Source organism: Polyodon spathula, chromosome 4, assembly GCF_017654505.1.
Source record: "Polyodon spathula isolate WHYD16114869_AA chromosome 4, ASM1765450v1, whole genome shotgun sequence".
In the NCBI taxonomy this organism is placed as follows: Eukaryota; Metazoa; Chordata; class Actinopteri; order Acipenseriformes; family Polyodontidae; genus Polyodon; species Polyodon spathula.
In genome coordinates this window covers 23,644,452-23,662,279 of record NC_054537.1, presented here as the reverse complement: position 1 = coordinate 23,662,279, position 17,828 = coordinate 23,644,452, and the positions used below count along the sequence as shown (strand labels likewise).

The following is a 17,828-nucleotide window of genomic DNA, read 5'->3' as shown; positions in this document are numbered from 1 at the left end:
TGGAATCCAGAACGATTTTTTCTGGCTACTACGTGGTACTGGTCGGTGGATTAACCAATCACAACCAAGTGCTGACAACACGTGATCCCTCCCATATTTCATACAACGACAGGCAGATCAGTATTTTATACAACGCCCCTGATAAGCTTCCGTCCTGTTATCACGTTTTGCCTTTTTTATTATTTCTGTAGTTCACTATTTTTACTAAATAACTGGCTGTAAAATTATATATTTTCTAACAGTTTAGTAGTAGGCTACTTGCTGTCAGCGTATTGCATGTTTTCTTTGCTAAGCTAAATCTCTCATTTCATACACCTGCATACAGATGACAGAAAAACAACTTTAAATAAAAACACTGGTTTCTTTATCAGATTATACTTTGGGGCATTACAGATATGGCCAAAAGTTTTGCATCATCCCCTACAGAATTAAGAATGTTACGTTAACATATTGAATTACATATCACTTTGTAGTTTTCCAAAAATTAAAAAGTGACATTTCAAAATCTAACATGAAATACTGTACTACTATTGTAGTTTCCGGTAGACACTTGTGATATGTTGTAGTTTCTTTGATTGTATGATGTTAAATAAAATATCGAAATTATGTTCACGAATTTTGTCTGCAGCCTATTATTCTACTTGGTGATGCAAAACTTTTGGCTATATGTAAATTATATGTACTGACAGCTACAAGCCTAGCAGTGTCGCGCTGCTTCTGTCTGTCCCAGGCTTAACTCCCTTACTTTAGACCAAATGGACACACTTTGATGGGGCAATCAACACACAAAACTAACAATTTTAAAAAGCAACCCACAGACTGAAAGTATTACTTAACATAAGCCTCCAATGTCCCAAGGCCTTTGTTGGGAAGTTGGCGTAAAAAAGCACTGCAAGTTGGCACATAAATTAGGGTCTCCGATATGAATACAAACTGCACAATTCTAAGGTTAAAAAAAAAAACAATACCATATATTTTTTTGTTCAGAAGAAGTTTCCCCAAGTGTGATCTTTGTTTTTGTAAAAGGGTTGTGTGTAGGTTGTCACTATAAGAAACATCATTATATAAGAGACATCATTTCACAAAGTCTGCTCAGATTTGCTTCATTAGATCTCTCACCCAAATGCACAAGATGGCACCTATACACAAAAGAGACACTATACACACAGCATATTATTATTAACGTATTAGGTTGTTCAGCATTAATACTGATTAGATCTCCCAAAATACGTATTTTCCCTCTGTGGGATTTTAAATTGGTCTTTGATGGATTCTTCTAATTACAAGTTTTGTTACTGATGTTACTCCTATGAGTTTACATGAAGGTGTTGCCCTTATATATTGGTATATAAAGTCTCTGGTATATATAATCTCTGGTCAAACATGCAGAAGTGATTTTATTCCAAAAAATACATTTTTATATTTATCAAAAATAAAAAAATAAATAAACTGAACTGTGTTGTACTGTACTCGCTTGGCACACTATGAAACAAAAAAAAAAGGCAGTCTTTTAAAACAATAAATTGGTAGGGCTTTTAAAAAAAAAAAAAAGGATTAATAACTTATTCAACTAAAAAGAGTGCTTCTCACGTGTACTGAAAGGCATTTTCCAAAAAAAAATAAAAATAGTTCTTGAAAAATTAATTTTCGTATTCTATAAACTTAAAACTTTAAAAAGAGTAAGCCGCTTCAATCTATATTTGTAGTTGTGTTTCTGCTGCCCCCGTAACTTTTTATGAATGTGAAATGATTCTGAGTGGGTATCCTAGAATAACTCATATGTATACATATATTTTGTGTGTATTTTTGTTAGTAAGCAGCAGCACCATCTAGTGTAGACCTGCAGTACGATAGGAAACTCAATCCACAAAGAGGATTCTGGTGCTTACCAATATAAATGTCACAAATCTAGCCTGTGTTTGTCCAAGGCTAGAAATTTGAACTGAAGAACAGTACCTTAAAACACAGTGACCTGTAAGACAACTAAAAAGACTATCTTTTGGAATTACAAAAGAATCACACAGAATCATCGCAAACTTCATAAAAAAAGGTAATTTGAAGCTACTTACTCTTGATCTTCCCTTTTATGAACTAAAAGCTGAGAGGAGAGCCATTCCTTCAAATAGAGGCCTTATTTTACTAGTGCTTTTAAGGTTTAGAGGGGCTGCTTACTAACGCCTTTCTTTTGCCAGTGGATTTCAGCATGTGTTGTCCAAACTAAAAAAAGGGAAGGAATAATAAAAGTACATTAGAATTAGTTTCTCTTTCTTCCATGTACAGCAAGTGTTTAATTTGTGACTAACATACATGTAAAGAATCTTGTTGCAAATACACTAAGTTATACCCATAACAAAACACATGGAAAACATGGACATCTTACAACTAAAAACATATAACATAGATGTGTGGTGATTTAGGAATTAAAGGCCTTGGTTGTCATGTGAAATCAGGTCAGAAAGTTCCATATGGTGACATATGTGCACAGCCAATGAGACTTCTCCCTCTATACTTTCCATTTTATAAACAATGGTATTATGTATTCCAAGGGCAATAACCTCATTGGTGTATAAACTGAACATCCTCCATTCTTGTTGCCCTGCATAGGTGGCCAACAATCCACATTACTGTTTAATTCAAAGTCTACTAAAATTACTGCAACATGCAGTAAAGGCAATAAGCAATAACTAATAATACTGTCTTCTACTAATGTAAAATTAAATAGTTTGGCCATTTATTTAGGTGCTGCTACACTGCGATTTTTATTTACAAGCTGCACGATACACAGCACTGCTAAGATTATACTCTGAAGCCCCTTTCACAGGGATGCTAAATTACTTACAAATGGATTCTCTGTCTCCGTAGCAGTGTTCCCTTCAGAAGTTGGAATTTTCATTTGCTTTTCACCGTCATTCTTATAGCGATGAGAAAATTTTCGTTTTAGAGCCTCTGCTATTAGAGCTGCTGCATCTGTTGGGTCACCTGGTTTTGTTTTTGATGTGCTTTCCATTGATCTGTGTAGGGGAGGAGGTTAAAGCATTTGCTTCTACTAGTTGCCAACAAAGTTTATGGTAAAAAGTAAAGAGAAAACACAAGCACACATACCAACCCCCCACCCCTCCAAAAAACTATTTTACTGACAATACAGACTATAATAAAGTGAATAATAATTTGTCTCAAAGGGTCAGGCAGTGGTTAAGACATGACAGTGAAAACAGTAAACTTCCTTTATGTAACACCATGGTGAACTTCAGTGTCTTTAGGAACAGCAACACAGGCTCACATACTCACTTCACAGCCCGTAGCTTCACTTTGGTCATGTCTTTCAGAATATCTAACATGTTTGGTATTGCTGGCTGTTTGGGCCCAGAGTCCAGGAGTGTGTTATCAGAGCTGTTTTTTTTTCCTCGTCGCTCTTTGATCAGATCTATGGCTGAGAAGCTACGCTGAAGACCTGGTGGAGGCGGCGGTGGAGGTGGAGGAGGAGGAGGAGGAGGAAGGGGGGTCTCGTTCAACGGGGTTAAGGATCCAGCTGTGTGAAAAGAAACAAAATATATAGTACACATTATTGGTGCAATTTTAAAACAAAGGAATGGAATATATTTTGTAAAGTAATAACATGTCATTTATACCCTGTTCACACTTGAATTGATAATGGTAAAATTTGTTTTAGTTTATAATCTACCGATATGATACCACTTTCTGTCCTAACTCACTTTAACACCAGTACAAGACCGACACTGTTGAGATATACCTGTCCACATTGAAGCTGGTACATATCGATACACGGAATATTCTATTACACTTCTACTCAACTCCACTGATTCTCTATGGGGACTTCAGTCATGCTGCACACAAGAGTTGTAGGACAGAGAGCTCGGGAGAAGATTTTCTATTGAGTCAATGGAGCGCTGTCAGATTGAGTCTATTTTACTTTTGCCCAGGGTGTCTTGACAAAAAGCATGGTAATGATGACATACTCAATAGCATTTCTTAATGGTGGAAAAACATTAAAAACAATGTAAGACTGGAAAATATGATAAATTCAATTTAAAAAAAAATGTAACAGAAAAAAAAAACAGCATAAAGTACCAGACTTGAATGGGCACTTCCCTGCTTTTTAGCAGAAGTTTAGGCATGTGCAAGCAAGCGCCGTGTGCTGCGTACCACTTTTTAACACATACCTGAAAATAACACTACAGCGGTACCACGCAGGTAACAACTCCAGTGTGAACAGACATTGTGACACCTGTTCTGCGACAATACCGGTATAAAATCGGAAGTGTCAACAGGGCTGTACTGGTACTATACTATGAAAAAACAAGACTTTATAAACAACCTACATTTACTGGTACCTTATATACAATTCAAACAAGATATGGGAGTTTTTGTGAACAAATATAAAATCACACCCAGTAGCATTATATAAGTGTTATGTTTTAACAGACAGAATGGTTCGTAAACCTAAAAGTTGGATTAAAAGTAATCCTAATAAAATGATTACTTGATAACTTAAGTAAATATATTACCTACCAGCAGTCAACGCATTCTGTTCTTGCACCATTACAATTCTAGCTATTTGTTGTCGAAGCTGGGCAAGTTCATTTTCAAGTGCACCGATTTTCTGTATCGCCTCATCATTAGCAAACACTGAGTTCTTAGGTTCCAGCTTTTTTCTGGTTATGTCTGGTAAAGACACTTGTCTGGCGAGAGGTTTTCCAAGCCCGTGTAGTTGCTGAGAAGGAAGTATAAATCCAGGACGAACATCAGACCTATTAGAAAAAATATATTTACAGTATACATAACAAAAAAAACTGAAGCACTATGTTAGTACAGTAGTCTAATCCAAATGAGATGGCACTGGACACTGCTCAGATTAGTTACAATTTTAACCATACTAAAATGCTTTGTCTAGACATTGTTTTGTTTTTGAATTATGTAATTGAAATGTGGTTTCTACAACAGCCATCAACATGCAATAAATGATGGCACAGAATTTAATTCATTACTACCAGTGTTTGGATTACAGAGTCTACTGTATGAATAAAATAAATGTATACTTGTGTACACCTATCATTTACATCTGATGAAACCATTGTCTCGTTCCAATGCCTTTTCCCAGGTTTAGCCGAACTGAACAAGCTGGGGGTCAGTGCAGCAGTAAAAGATCAAGCTGGATTGTGGGATTGATTGAATATATGCAAACAAGCGAAGACTGACGAAGTTGAACACATTTTTCGGATGTTTTTACTTTCGGTCTTTACACAGCTGTCAAATCGTATTATTTGCAAGGTTTCGTCACGCAATAAGAGTGGGCATTGTTCACAACAGTTTGTCTCCTTACACCTTTTGATGAGGTACTTCCATTCAGCACAGGTTTGGTTCGGTTGCTTGTGAAATACGAAACTGTGTTGTCCGAGGTGTAGCTAAAGTATAGTTGAGTCAGTGGAACACCCTCCAGCTACACCTCGCCCAGACCGGCCAGCTCAGCTAGATGCATTTGCCAGCTTTCTTGTTTACTAATGTTATGAACAAAATACCAAAATTCCAATACATGTTTGACAGAATGTGTACATCCTTCATAAAGGCAAATGTGAGATCTACAAAGTGATGGCAATACAGATCAGATAAAATATTGGGTAAGATTTACTGGCTATATGTACTTTAACCAGGATCATGAGCCTTACACAAGAACACTAAGAATCAAAGAATGCAAATGTGTACAAAACATGAATACTCAAAGTGTATAGTCTCTCTACACAGGAAACTTAAAGTCATACGATCTATATATGACAGCCATCTTTAGATGAGAGGTCAATGTCATAGGTCACCAACATATTTGGCATGCAGGGTTATTATTAGGGCTTCCGATTTTTGGTTTTAAGTCGCAAGACTTAAAGCTATATTGTAGTTAGATAGGGTTGGTTTACACACTTGTGGAATTTAAAATAGAATTGCAAATTGTGGCAAAATGTAAAGAAATGCCTAAAAACACACAAAAACCCCAGAAGAATATGCCCGTGATCATGATTTTGTTGTGGAAGACAAAGGAAAGAAAGTACAAGTGTGCATGTACTGTCAAGTCACTATACATACTGGTAATAGAAAAATACGCCCAAGAATTTTGGAAAGTAACTGAAAACAATAATTTCACACAGTATATAAAAAGCAAAAGCCCCGAAAAAAAATTACATAACTCAAACAGGAAATAATAAGCACCAAAAATTGAAACTCATAACTGAAAAACAGAAGCCCTAGTTATAATCCTGCAAATATGAAATTGCAACCTCAAATGGCTCCTGAGATGAGCTTTGCTAAAAAAACAATATGCAAGCGTTAATTTTCATGAATTAAAAGGTACACATTTTTGGTGGGCAAATGAGTGTGCGGTTCTCTTTCCATATTGACATATGGCTTCAGCCTCGTCGTGTGTGGACCCTTTTTATACCAATAATCGAACCTGACAGAGAATCACAGAAGACTGCTATGTATCGTGTATGATGCCAATATCTCAAAGCATCAAGTCTATCAACTGGAATGAAAAAGTCACGAGCCCATGGCAGTCATTTTAAATCAAATGTCGACGTAAAAGGGTGCCTATTTCACCCAAATAGTTTCCATAACACTAAAAATATGAGATATCAGAAGTTGTAGTAGTAGATTTACAAATTCATACAAGATGCCTTTATGGAGATGTTTAAATGTAAATGTTGACCTTAAATAAATTATATATATACACACACACACACGACACACACACACACACACACACACAGTATTAAGTTGCTTAATCCTTGCTATTTTTTTTTGTAGCAACACTTGGGGCAATTTTTGAAAAGCCAAAATTAGCATTTAGATGGGAGTGTTGTATATGCAGCAGCTATATATTTTTATATGAACTATTTTGAAGGAGACCACAGTGCACTTTAATAAAGAACATATTATAATGTATCCTCCCGTCTACTGGTTCGGTGGATAGAACAGGAATGGGTTTCTTGGTTCGAACAGAAGTGTGATCAATGAGCATACCTGAGTCTTGTAAAAGATTCTCCTTCACACTCAGCAATCCAGGCAACATCTGCAAAGGAAGCTACTATTCCATTTTCATCAGATGTTTGGTTAGGACTGTCTGCTTCTTGAGGGTATGGGTGAAGCTAAAAAATATCAAAATAAATTAAGCATGGTTAAACACTAATAATAATATAATAATAATAATAATAATAATAATAATAATAATAATAATGTGCTAAAAGCCAATGTTTTTAACTTTTCATGCAAACCTGTCAACCCTTTTAGATCTCATCGTGAATACCAGGGCTTTCAAACCCTTAATGAATGCTTCCAAACCCTATGAAATTCAGCTCTGTCTCAAATAACAGTTTAAAAAAATATGAAAAAGAGAACTTCTCCCAGTTTAACTGAAATCTGCAGAAAAAACATTTCACATTCTTCTTACGTGGAATACAAAATGCGTAATACCCACCATCAGGAGAGGCCCTTATCAAGCCAATAAAATCTGGTTCTTCCTCCCATTCCTTAAGGTACCGTCCACTGTACAACTTTCCAGTTTTGTGTTTTTTTTTGTTGGCGTGGCATTTTTACGAACTGCTTCAGCCTTTTTTGATGGAAGCAATCAGTGGCGCGTGTGCCCTGCATGTTTTTCCCTGACCTTGAGGTTCTGATTTGCCCATCAGATTTTTTTTTCATATTGCACATTCCTTAAACTGGGCTATTTAAAGAGCGAGTATCACCTCCATGAGTTAACAATATCTGCAAGATGTATTGGACTTTGCTGTGCTGTTTTCTCATCTTCCCGGACCACTATAAATAATTTCCACTAATTTAGAATTATAAACTGCTTCAGGTAACTCCCAAAGCTTGGTGGAATGTTCCAATTTTTGGCTGCAGTCCTGAAATTAGCATCCATCTTCACTACATACAGTAAATGAAATACTAAGACTACTCTGGGCGTGAGCGAAGGTCAATTCGGTTGTAATCTCCTTCCCTGTTCCTTACCAGAAGCCTAGTTATTACAAACTGTTATTCCAGCATTTTGTATAGGCTCGTTATTTCATTCTTTGTGTTACGGTAAAGTTACTGATAAATAATAGACTAACATGTTTGAATCATTAGAATATCAACCAACTCTGAAAAACCCCAAAAATGTTTGTATATTGTGGCAGCAAGAAATAAAACAGAACGTGCTTTCATTTTGGTCTCGTCGTTTTTTGTATTTAAATAATGATTATATTATTGTTGGGGCTACAATTTTATGGAACCAGTTACCTTGGTTTCAAAATCAAAGATATATATACTATTATATAATTATATATATCGATAAATATTATATATATATATATATATATATATATATATATATATATATATATATATAATTATATATAATATATAGTGTTACGTTTCCTATATTTATTAATTTGTTCTCAACTGTGGTCAGGACCATGGGTCTTGTAAACACATTTCTTTATACACAATTAGCAAAACTTTATAACAAACATGATTGTAAGAACTTTTATTCTTACTAGTCATTTTAGAAATTAGAAAAGAGAACAGCGAAACTTTTGAAAGCAAGGTAAAATTGTCCAATAAAAAAAAAAAAAAAAAAAAAAAAAAAAAAAAAAAAAGACTGCAAGCATAATGCGATAAAGGTTAAACTATGTACTGGATCTTTAACTTAAATGAAAGGGGCATCTTCAACGCAACTTGATAAGGGAAAGCGACTGACAAATACTGTTTACTTCATTAACTTGGGCTGTGTCTGAAGATCATTCACATGCAAAATTCTGATTTGTATAATGCAGATTACGTAAACAAAAGTTGATATAAAAATCTGCTACCAAATCGTATACGTAGCAACACTACATGGCATCGCTGCCGTGTAAGGAGCAGGGTATAGTATCCAAAGGAATGGGCTTGTACCACTAGTGATTATATTGCTTCAGTAAAATACGTACTGAATACCTAGTGACCAAGACAGTATGAGAGAAGTGCTATGGTAGAATATGTTTGAAGCATACAAAATATACACCGACACTAACAATTTCGAAAAACCGAGCACAGTCTGCCCCTCCCCACTCCAGCTTGTGTTATCCAGATGCAAACCTTTAATTTCTTCATTCGCCGTCTCAACAGCAAAGCGTTGTAGTTTAAGACGTACGCTGTATTGAAAGAAAGGTCTCAAAACCCCTTGCTGTTTGGGATTTCTTTGTTAAATGCTTAGGATGACAAAAAAAAAAAAAAAAAATGAAACAAAAAACACACAACACTGAATGCAAACTGTGTAAGCGACTCATTTCATGACGGCATAACCAATATCTGGGGTCACTTGACAAGCGCAAGTTCATAATCAAATATAAACAAGTAACTATGGTGACTTCATCAGCAAGTTATGCAAATGAGTACCATTGACGGTTCGAACCTTCCTTCGGCAATGTGTTCAGAACAAAAGTCAAAATGTACCCTCCGTTGCAGCTCTTAAACTACATGTTAGGTTTATATTTACTTCTGCATTTATATTGCTTTATATAAAAAGGGTAAAAATGAGCAGATGTAGACAGTTTTACAAAATATACATCATCTAAAGTTTTAGAATATAGCCATGTCAAATAAAATGTGTTCATTAGCTCCGTTTACCACTTTATATTACCATGCACAATAGTATGTATTCTCAAAATATGTTTTGCAAGAGCAATTACATTACTGGACTGTGTAAATGTTTACACAACGATTATCAAATGTTGGAGAGATCAGTTAGATCATTAAAAAAAAAAAAAGCAAATTTAGTTTGTGTGTGTGTGTTTGTGAGGGTGGTGGTCAAACAAAAGGTTAGTGCTTGCTACAATTTGACATGCCTCCCACACAACATGTAAACAAAGAACTGACCTACAGCAGGTTTACTGTATTCTCCAAGCACAGCTACAGAAAGAGGAGAAGAAATAGAACGAATCAAAAGTAGGCTTTTATAAAAAGAAACAATGTATTAATAAAGTGCAAAAGGCTCTTCAGTCATCCATAAAATTTAGTTTCTGTACTAGTCAATTTCAATTGCCAGGTTAAATAATAACAGTACTTTTTCGATTTTTGGGACAGCTGTAAACATCTGTCAGTTAGAGATCAAATCAGAATGGTCTGAAGTGAACTGTACCACCAAAATACAAGTGTTCTTTTCAGAGAAGCAGAGAGAGAAAAAAAAAAAAAACACCCCTCTAATGAGGTTATTACAAGAAAAAAGAAACAAAGAAAAAAATAGTATGTAAAGCAAAGAAACTTGACACACAGATTTGTTCATGTTTAAATAACACTGGGAAATGGCAACATAATGCTTTGATCAACTGTATCCGAGAGATGGAATGACAAGACTGGACATCTCCACATACAACTGCTCTGTATAATTTGCACTAAAGCTGCTCTTAAATATACTGTTCTACTGTGTAGGTGCTTATGGATTTTAATTATATATTACAATCTACTACTTCAATTTTGACAGGCGGGTATTACATCCCGCTATATTTGTTAGATTCTTGTTAGCCAAGCATTATTATTCAAATCAGGGAAAATGTCACAGAGCACATTGTTTCCTCCTACACCTTCACTGCTGTTAGAGGCATGTACATCATGTGCAAAACAGAAATAAAATGCTGCTTCTGTCTTCATGCAATTAAAATGACCTTTTCATCCTTCCTGCATACAGAATTCATTAGAACATCCATTTCCATCATAAATATGTCTATGGCAAGGGCATGCACATACACATTAACTACTGTTGGAAAGTTCAAATAACAAACCATGAATACAGATTACAGTGCAAGCCAAGTTACAGTGAAACAAACTGATTTTTTTGAAAGGCAAAACTGATGTATTTTTTTTTTAAACCCATCACACACACACACAAAATCAGTAACACTGTCTTAACCACTTCTAAAAAGACATGACTATACACAATGGAAACAATGTGCCACTCATCATACCTGAAACTGAACTCTAGGGCATGGTTTCAGTGGAAGGCTGGTAGCTATTCTTCTTACGATGCTCCGAGAGGACCCATAGGGCTTGTCTGTCCAAAATGTCTTGAGTAAAAATTAAACAAGACAGACAGTGACTTGAAATACAGTATAAACCATACTATTCTTAATTAAATTTACATTGTCAAAGTGGGTATGTTGCAAACAAACTATGCAAAACATTTACCAATTGAGACAGTAGTAACATTCAATATTCACAGTCCAACAGGCTGTCAATATGTCCCAATTTACTTATTTATTTTATTTAATTCCTTAAGCCCTGATGTTAATGAGCAAAACCCTAGCTAAAGAAACAAATAAATCCTTATCTGACATTCCCTTTAAAAGATTGTAGATGTTCCTTGAGCCTTTTTTAATGGGGGGGGGGGGGGGGGGGGGGACAAAACAAAAACTACTGTGCATTGCTCAGGAATTATGCACTCTACTGCATTCTTAAAAATAAAACAAATAAAATAAATACGAAAAAACAAACACAGTTTATGCAATACTTACAGAGTCCATGTCTAAACTTGCCTGTTCCAGGATCATCCTTACATTAAGAAAATGAATCATCTATGACCGCTGCACAGCATGGGCTTCATGCTTATTTTTCTGAAAAAACAGAACGCTAGTCAGGAATCCTTGACTTATGAATGCCGGTATACAGAACAGTAGAGTAATCACAATTTGTTAAGCGGTTCTCCCGATATACAGAGAAATGTCATTGTGACATGCAGATGGACAGAAATTCCACTCTAGAACCTGATATTATCAATAATCTAAAAGCATTACAAACCCTCCTGGCGTAACAAGACAGACAATATTTTAGCATTCCACTATTCTGTATTGTACACATCTTTAAAAATAAATATTTATGAGTTTAGATTTTATTTATTCCCCCCCCCATGTGGACACAACAATATAACACGCGATACTAAATAATGTTAACAATTGAATAAGCAATTCTCCAGATAAATCTTAGTGCGCAGAGGTCGCGCTACCTTTCCTGTTCATGTGTTCCTGAAACGCACATGCCCCAGATGTTACGTCCCATCCATCAAAAGGTAGGTGGCTTTTATGGTGTCCGAGTAATGTCCGAGTAATGTCCGAGTAATATCCGAGTAAACCCCCCCCCCCCCCCAAAAAAAACAGGTTTATTTACTGCATTGTATTGAGTTTTTATAATACTTAAAAGATAACGGCCTAGAATCACGTACGAAAGAATAAAGTCTTGCGGCACTTAAAATATCCAGCACTACTTTTAACCAGAACTAGTCAGAATGGGGCTCATAGTGCTTTCTTCACAGACACCCACTTCGAGACTGTTGCAGCGTTTCATGCATTCTAAATTAGGTGAAAAATAAAAGTAGCTTGGTGTCTTAAAATATCTCTGCGATTTTAACAGCAAGTAAAAGTTACTTGTGTCTATGAAAATTAATTGCAAAACAATTTATATTAGAATTTTAAAACCAGAAACTTGTCTTAGCACACGTAATTTTCAAAGTAAGTAAAGTCCATATATTTAAGTAAACCGTTTGGCTTTGCAATAATTTATTACACAGAAAAAAAAGTGGTGAAAGACAGAACCAGATACCAACGAAACAGACAAATTATATTTCAGGCACAAAAGCAGTAACATCATAGATACCATAATACCAAGTGAGACAGGAGAGAAAAATGAACCAATTTGTAAGCTAGAAGCAATATTAATTGGTAGTAAATTTGAATACAGAAAAGGTAAGCCATAAGTTGTATTTTGTTTTCTACCATCCCCCAAAAAATATTCATGGAACCAACCAGTCTTATACTTATTTGTAGTCCAAGAGTCAGAATACATACTTTCCCATGTCTGCATTTCTTATTAACTACAGAGTCCGTGAATGCACAAGTGCATTAAAAAAAAAAACACATTTTTAAAAATGCACTTGCGAGAACTGCGATTTCTACCACTCTAAATTTTACAGAAATTAGTTTCCGTAAAATTCTGTAAACGTCGATAAATCGATTTCTGCAGTAAGTTATTTGTTTAATATATTACATACATACACACGTGTGTGTGTATATAATTATATATATATATAAATCTATACATACACACACACACACACACAGTACTGTTCAAAAGTTTTAGGCAGGAGTGAAAAAATGCTGTAAAGTAAGAATGCTTTCAAAAATAGACATGTTAATAGATAATTTCTCAATTATAAACTAAATGCAAAGTGAGTGAACAGAAGAAAAATCTACATCAAATCCATATTTGATGTGACCACCCTTTGCCTTCAAAACAGCATCAATTCTTCTAGGTACACTTGCACAAAGTCAGGGATTTTGTAGGTGTATAGTCAGGTTTATGATTAAACAATTATGTCAAACAGGTGCTAATGATCATCAATTCAATATGTAGGTTGAAACACAATCATTAACTGAAACAGCTGTGTAGGAGGAATAAAACTGGGTGAGGAACAGCCAAACTCAGCTAACAAGGTGAGGCTGCTGAAGACAGTTTACTGTCAACAGTCATACACCATGGCAAGACTGAGCACAGCAACAAGACACAAGGTAGTTATACTGCATCAGCAAGGTCTCTCCCAGGCAGAAATTTCAAGGCAGACAGGGGTTTCCAAATGTGCTGTTCAAGCTCTTTTGAAGAAGCACAAAGAAACTGGTAACGTTGAGGACCGTAGACGCAGTGGTTGGCCAAGGAAACTTACTGCAGCAGATGAAAGACACATCTTGCTTACTTCCCTTCGCAATCGGAAGATGTCCAGCAGTGCCATCAGTTCAGAATTGGCAGAAAACAGTGGGACCCTGGTACACCCATCTACTGGGGTGCAGAAAAACGGCAGCAGGTGCTCTGGACTGATGAGTCAAAACTTGAAATATTTGGCTGTAGCAGAAGGCAGTTTGTTTGCCAAAAGGCTAGAGAGCGGTACACGAATGAGTGTCTGCAGGCAACAGTGAAGCATGGTGGAGGTCCCTTGCAAGTTTGGGGCTGCATTTCTGCAAATGGAGTTGGGGATTTGGTCAGAATGAATGGTCTCCTCAATGCTGAGAAGTACAGGCAGATATTTATCCATCATGCAATACCATCAGGGAGGCATCTGATTGGTCCCAAATTTATTCTGCAGCATGACCCCAAACATACAGCGAAAGTCATTAAGAACTATCTTCAGCGTAAAGAACAAGGAGTCCTGGAAGTGATGGTATGGCCCCCACAGAGCCCTGATCTCAACATCATCGAGTCTGTCTGGGATTACATGAAGAGCGAGAAGCAACTGAGGCTGCCTAAATCCACAGAAGAACTGTGGTTAGTTCTCCAAGGTGTTTGGGCCAACCTACCTGCCAAGTTCCTTCAAAAACTGTGCAAGTGTACCTAGAAGAACTGATGCTGTTTTGAAGGCAAAGGGTGGTCACACCAAATATTGAGTTGATGTAGATTTTTCTTCTGTTCACTCACTTTGCATTTTGTTAATTGATAAATATAAACTATTAACATGTCTATTTTTGAAAGCATTCTTATTTTACAGCATTTTTTCACACCTGCCTAAAACTTTTGCACAGTACTGTGTGTATGTATATATATATATATATATATATATATATATATATATATATATATATATATATCTATATATATATATATATATATATATACATACATACATACACACACACACACACACACAACTGTTGCTTGATTAAAGTAAATACAAAGAACAACAAATAATCTATTGGCATTTAGTTGAACAACATAGCTTGAAAGTAAAAGTCCAGTACATAAATATCAAGTTAAAAGGAATATGAAATGGAAAAACATGCAAACAACATTTCAAATGGAAGAGAGTAATGTTGAAACGGAAAATAACTTTAGTGCACAAATTACATACACAAATATTTCTTATTCATTTTATTAATACAGATTAGCACAAACCAGCATACCACTTCTTTATGATATTAGTATGAGCTACTATAGGAAATCTGGAGCAGTTTCCTTTTTTGGCTGGTGGTTGCAGTTTGCCACAAAAAACTGAAATACATGACTTGATAGCTTTAATTTGTATTAAACTAAAGTATGACTACTTACTGTAGAAATCACATTGTTTATGTAGGACCTTTGTTTTTGACATGCAGTAGCCAGTGTCACACTAGTGAGTCTATACCCAAGCATCAGTTACTTATTGTACATAAGTTAGAACATACATTTCCATACACTTCTTAAAAAGGGAATTTAGATAGTCTTCTAAAAATAACGAACTTAAGTACCGTGCCTATTTAAACCGAGAGAATCGCAGTATGTGTTTATGCGTATTTGTGCGTGCATGTGTACTTTTTATCTGCATTGTGTTTGTAAACTGGCAATAATATTACTTGACCACAGTTTTACAACAACTGCAGAAAAATATATGACCGGTACATCTTGTAGCTCATATAGTGATATTTTTCGTTTAATATAAACCAGCAAAACAAAGCACATGAAAATAAAATAGTCAGTCATATTAATTAATTGTGCAATTTGAATTGTGCATAAGTTTTTACAATGCTATAACATATACTCACTGTATTTCATGCACTTAGAGTACAAAAGACTACCTTACATAGAAAACGTAGGGTTTTTTTTATTATAAAATATCATAACTCTGCTGTACGGTTACTGACTCGGGTATATAATCGTACAGTTCGGCTTTCATCACTAACATTGCTTAAGCTCGAAGCTGATTGGTCCATTCACGGTGTCCATGGAAACATATGTCCAGAAACAAAATGCTCTTAGAGAAGGAATGTTTTACTTGACTTCCATACATAACGAATTTTGGAAATTGCCACTATTTTAGTGGAAAAAAATAAGCATTTTTAACACTATTCACTGGAACATACGAGCATTGTAAACTTTTTTTTTGTTGTTTTTTTTTTTTTTTTTAAATAAAATTTAGTCGTTGCCAATTATTTTTGTTATTGTCTCCCAATTTGACATGCCCAGTTATTATTTAGGCTCAGCTCACCGCTACCACCCCTGCGTTGACTTGGGAGTAGCGAAGACTAACACACGTTGTCCTCCGAAGCGTGTGCCGTCAGCCGCCCGCTTCGTCACACACTGCGGACTCACCACGCAGCCGCCCAGGAGCTACAGCGTAGGAGGGCAACGCAGGTCCCGGGCAGCTAACAGGCAAGCCTGCAGGCGCCCGGCCAGACTAAAGGGGTCACTGGTGTGCGGTGAGCAGAGGACATCCTGGTCGACCTAGACCCCTCTCCCCGCTGGTGACGCTCAACTTATTGGGCACCGCTTCCAGGGAACTCCCATCCACAGTCGGCTGTGGAATAGCCCAGACTCGAACCAGCGACGTCCAGGCTATAGGGCGCATCTTGCACACAAGCAGAGCACCTTTACTGTATGCGCCACTTTGGAGCCCAAAACAATTTTTTAAATAACTATTTTAGGCAGCTCATCTGGCAAAGTAGACTGCAATTTATTTTACAGTAATTTTGCTGCCGTGTAATAGATTACCGCGAATATTCATGTCTGCGTCCCTTTCCCATTCTCTGCGTCCCATGAAGGCAAGACAAAATATTTTTCCATCCAGTTGCATCCAGGATGCAAAATTCTGCGTTAACGCGACCTCTGGTGTGACATATGGAAATACAGTCCCCAACAGAAGATAATACACAGATACATATGTATATACATTTGTATTCCTACAGTTTTCAGCCTAACCTGGTGGAGCACAACGGTCAATGCAGCACTCGTTATGGCAGAGAATAGCACCTTGGGACCCCTCATGTATGCAATGTTTTTCTTGGATCTGAATTTTAATGTTTACTACAATTCTGAATCATTTGAAACTTATATCAAAGTGATTAATATCTATCATACACATGCTAATACTATCAATAAAAACAAATCTATAATACTACCTATAATACAAAGACAACAATACTTGCAATCAATTATTTTTAAAACGAACTTGGATTAGATGAATTTCCTGTTGGTCCTGGGAAAATGTAGTAGTCGCTTACTGTAAATGACTTCTATAATACAAATTCACTTAACTAAAAATCCCTGTTGGTGCAAATTTTGGAGCCCTCCCAGGGAATAAAAATGTGAATACAAGTAAAACGCACTAGTTCGAACCAACGAATGCAAGGTATATTGGGAAACGTATAACTTGCATCCACATTTGAGCTGCTAATACTGTATTTTAGTGCTGTTTGGGGACAAGAGAGCCAATAATGCATTTCAAGTTGCCATAGCGCTCATTCAAAAACATGCACTGTCCTTGCAGATGGAAGTAGAGGTATTAAAAGCAGTGGATAATGCACCACAGTACAAGAAAAAGAAAGCTGTTGCTACAGATTTCACCATTCCCACTAACACTTTGTCAATCAATCTAAAAAAAGGCTTATGAAGAGCAAACTGTGGATGCAAGTCGTAAATGTTTCTCATTTACTCAATACCTGATGTTGAGGACATGTGGTTTAAAAATGCCTGTGATCAGAATGGCACATGCAGGTTCAACTGCAGTTCATTGGTGTATAGAGGTCAATGGGTACAGTGTCACTGCCTCATAGACTAGCGGAGGCTACGAGACCCTATTTAAAGCAGCACTTATTTACAGTGTTTTCCTTTTGATTATGGACTATTAATTCTGCATCTCTGTGTGTCTACACAACTCAGAGGGATAACATTGATGGTAGCAACCTGGAGCGTCTCCATAGTAACCCTGCACCCTTGTAAACACCTGGCGACGTTTCAAAGACATGATCTCACTCCTGTGTTTTCAGTGAATCACCCACACCCTCTTACAGGCTTTGTTT

The 17,828-nt window shown here is 36.2% G+C and overlaps 1 protein-coding gene across 1 annotated transcript in view; it reads right to left on the bottom strand.

Annotated features, from left to right (window-relative positions):
• Window positions 1–1,481: 1,481 nt before the first annotated feature.
• LOC121314329 (mitochondrial fission regulator 1-like) overlaps window positions 1,482–17,828 on the bottom strand; it is a 20,300-nt gene continuing 3,953 nt past the window's right edge. The window contains exons 2-8 of the mRNA XM_041247461.1: window positions 11,532–11,630; window positions 10,986–11,084; window positions 7,027–7,151; window positions 4,531–4,769; window positions 3,289–3,529; window positions 2,840–3,011; window positions 1,482–2,217 (exon numbers count right to left, since the gene is read on the bottom strand). Coding sequence (XP_041103395.1) covers window positions 2,149–2,217; window positions 2,840–3,011; window positions 3,289–3,529; window positions 4,531–4,769; window positions 7,027–7,151; window positions 10,986–11,084; window positions 11,532–11,591 — 1,005 coding nt within the window. The 5' untranslated portion in view covers window positions 11,592–11,630 and the 3' untranslated portion in view covers window positions 1,482–2,148. The remainder of the gene's footprint in view (window positions 2,218–2,839; window positions 3,012–3,288; window positions 3,530–4,530; window positions 4,770–7,026; window positions 7,152–10,985; window positions 11,085–11,531; window positions 11,631–17,828) is intronic.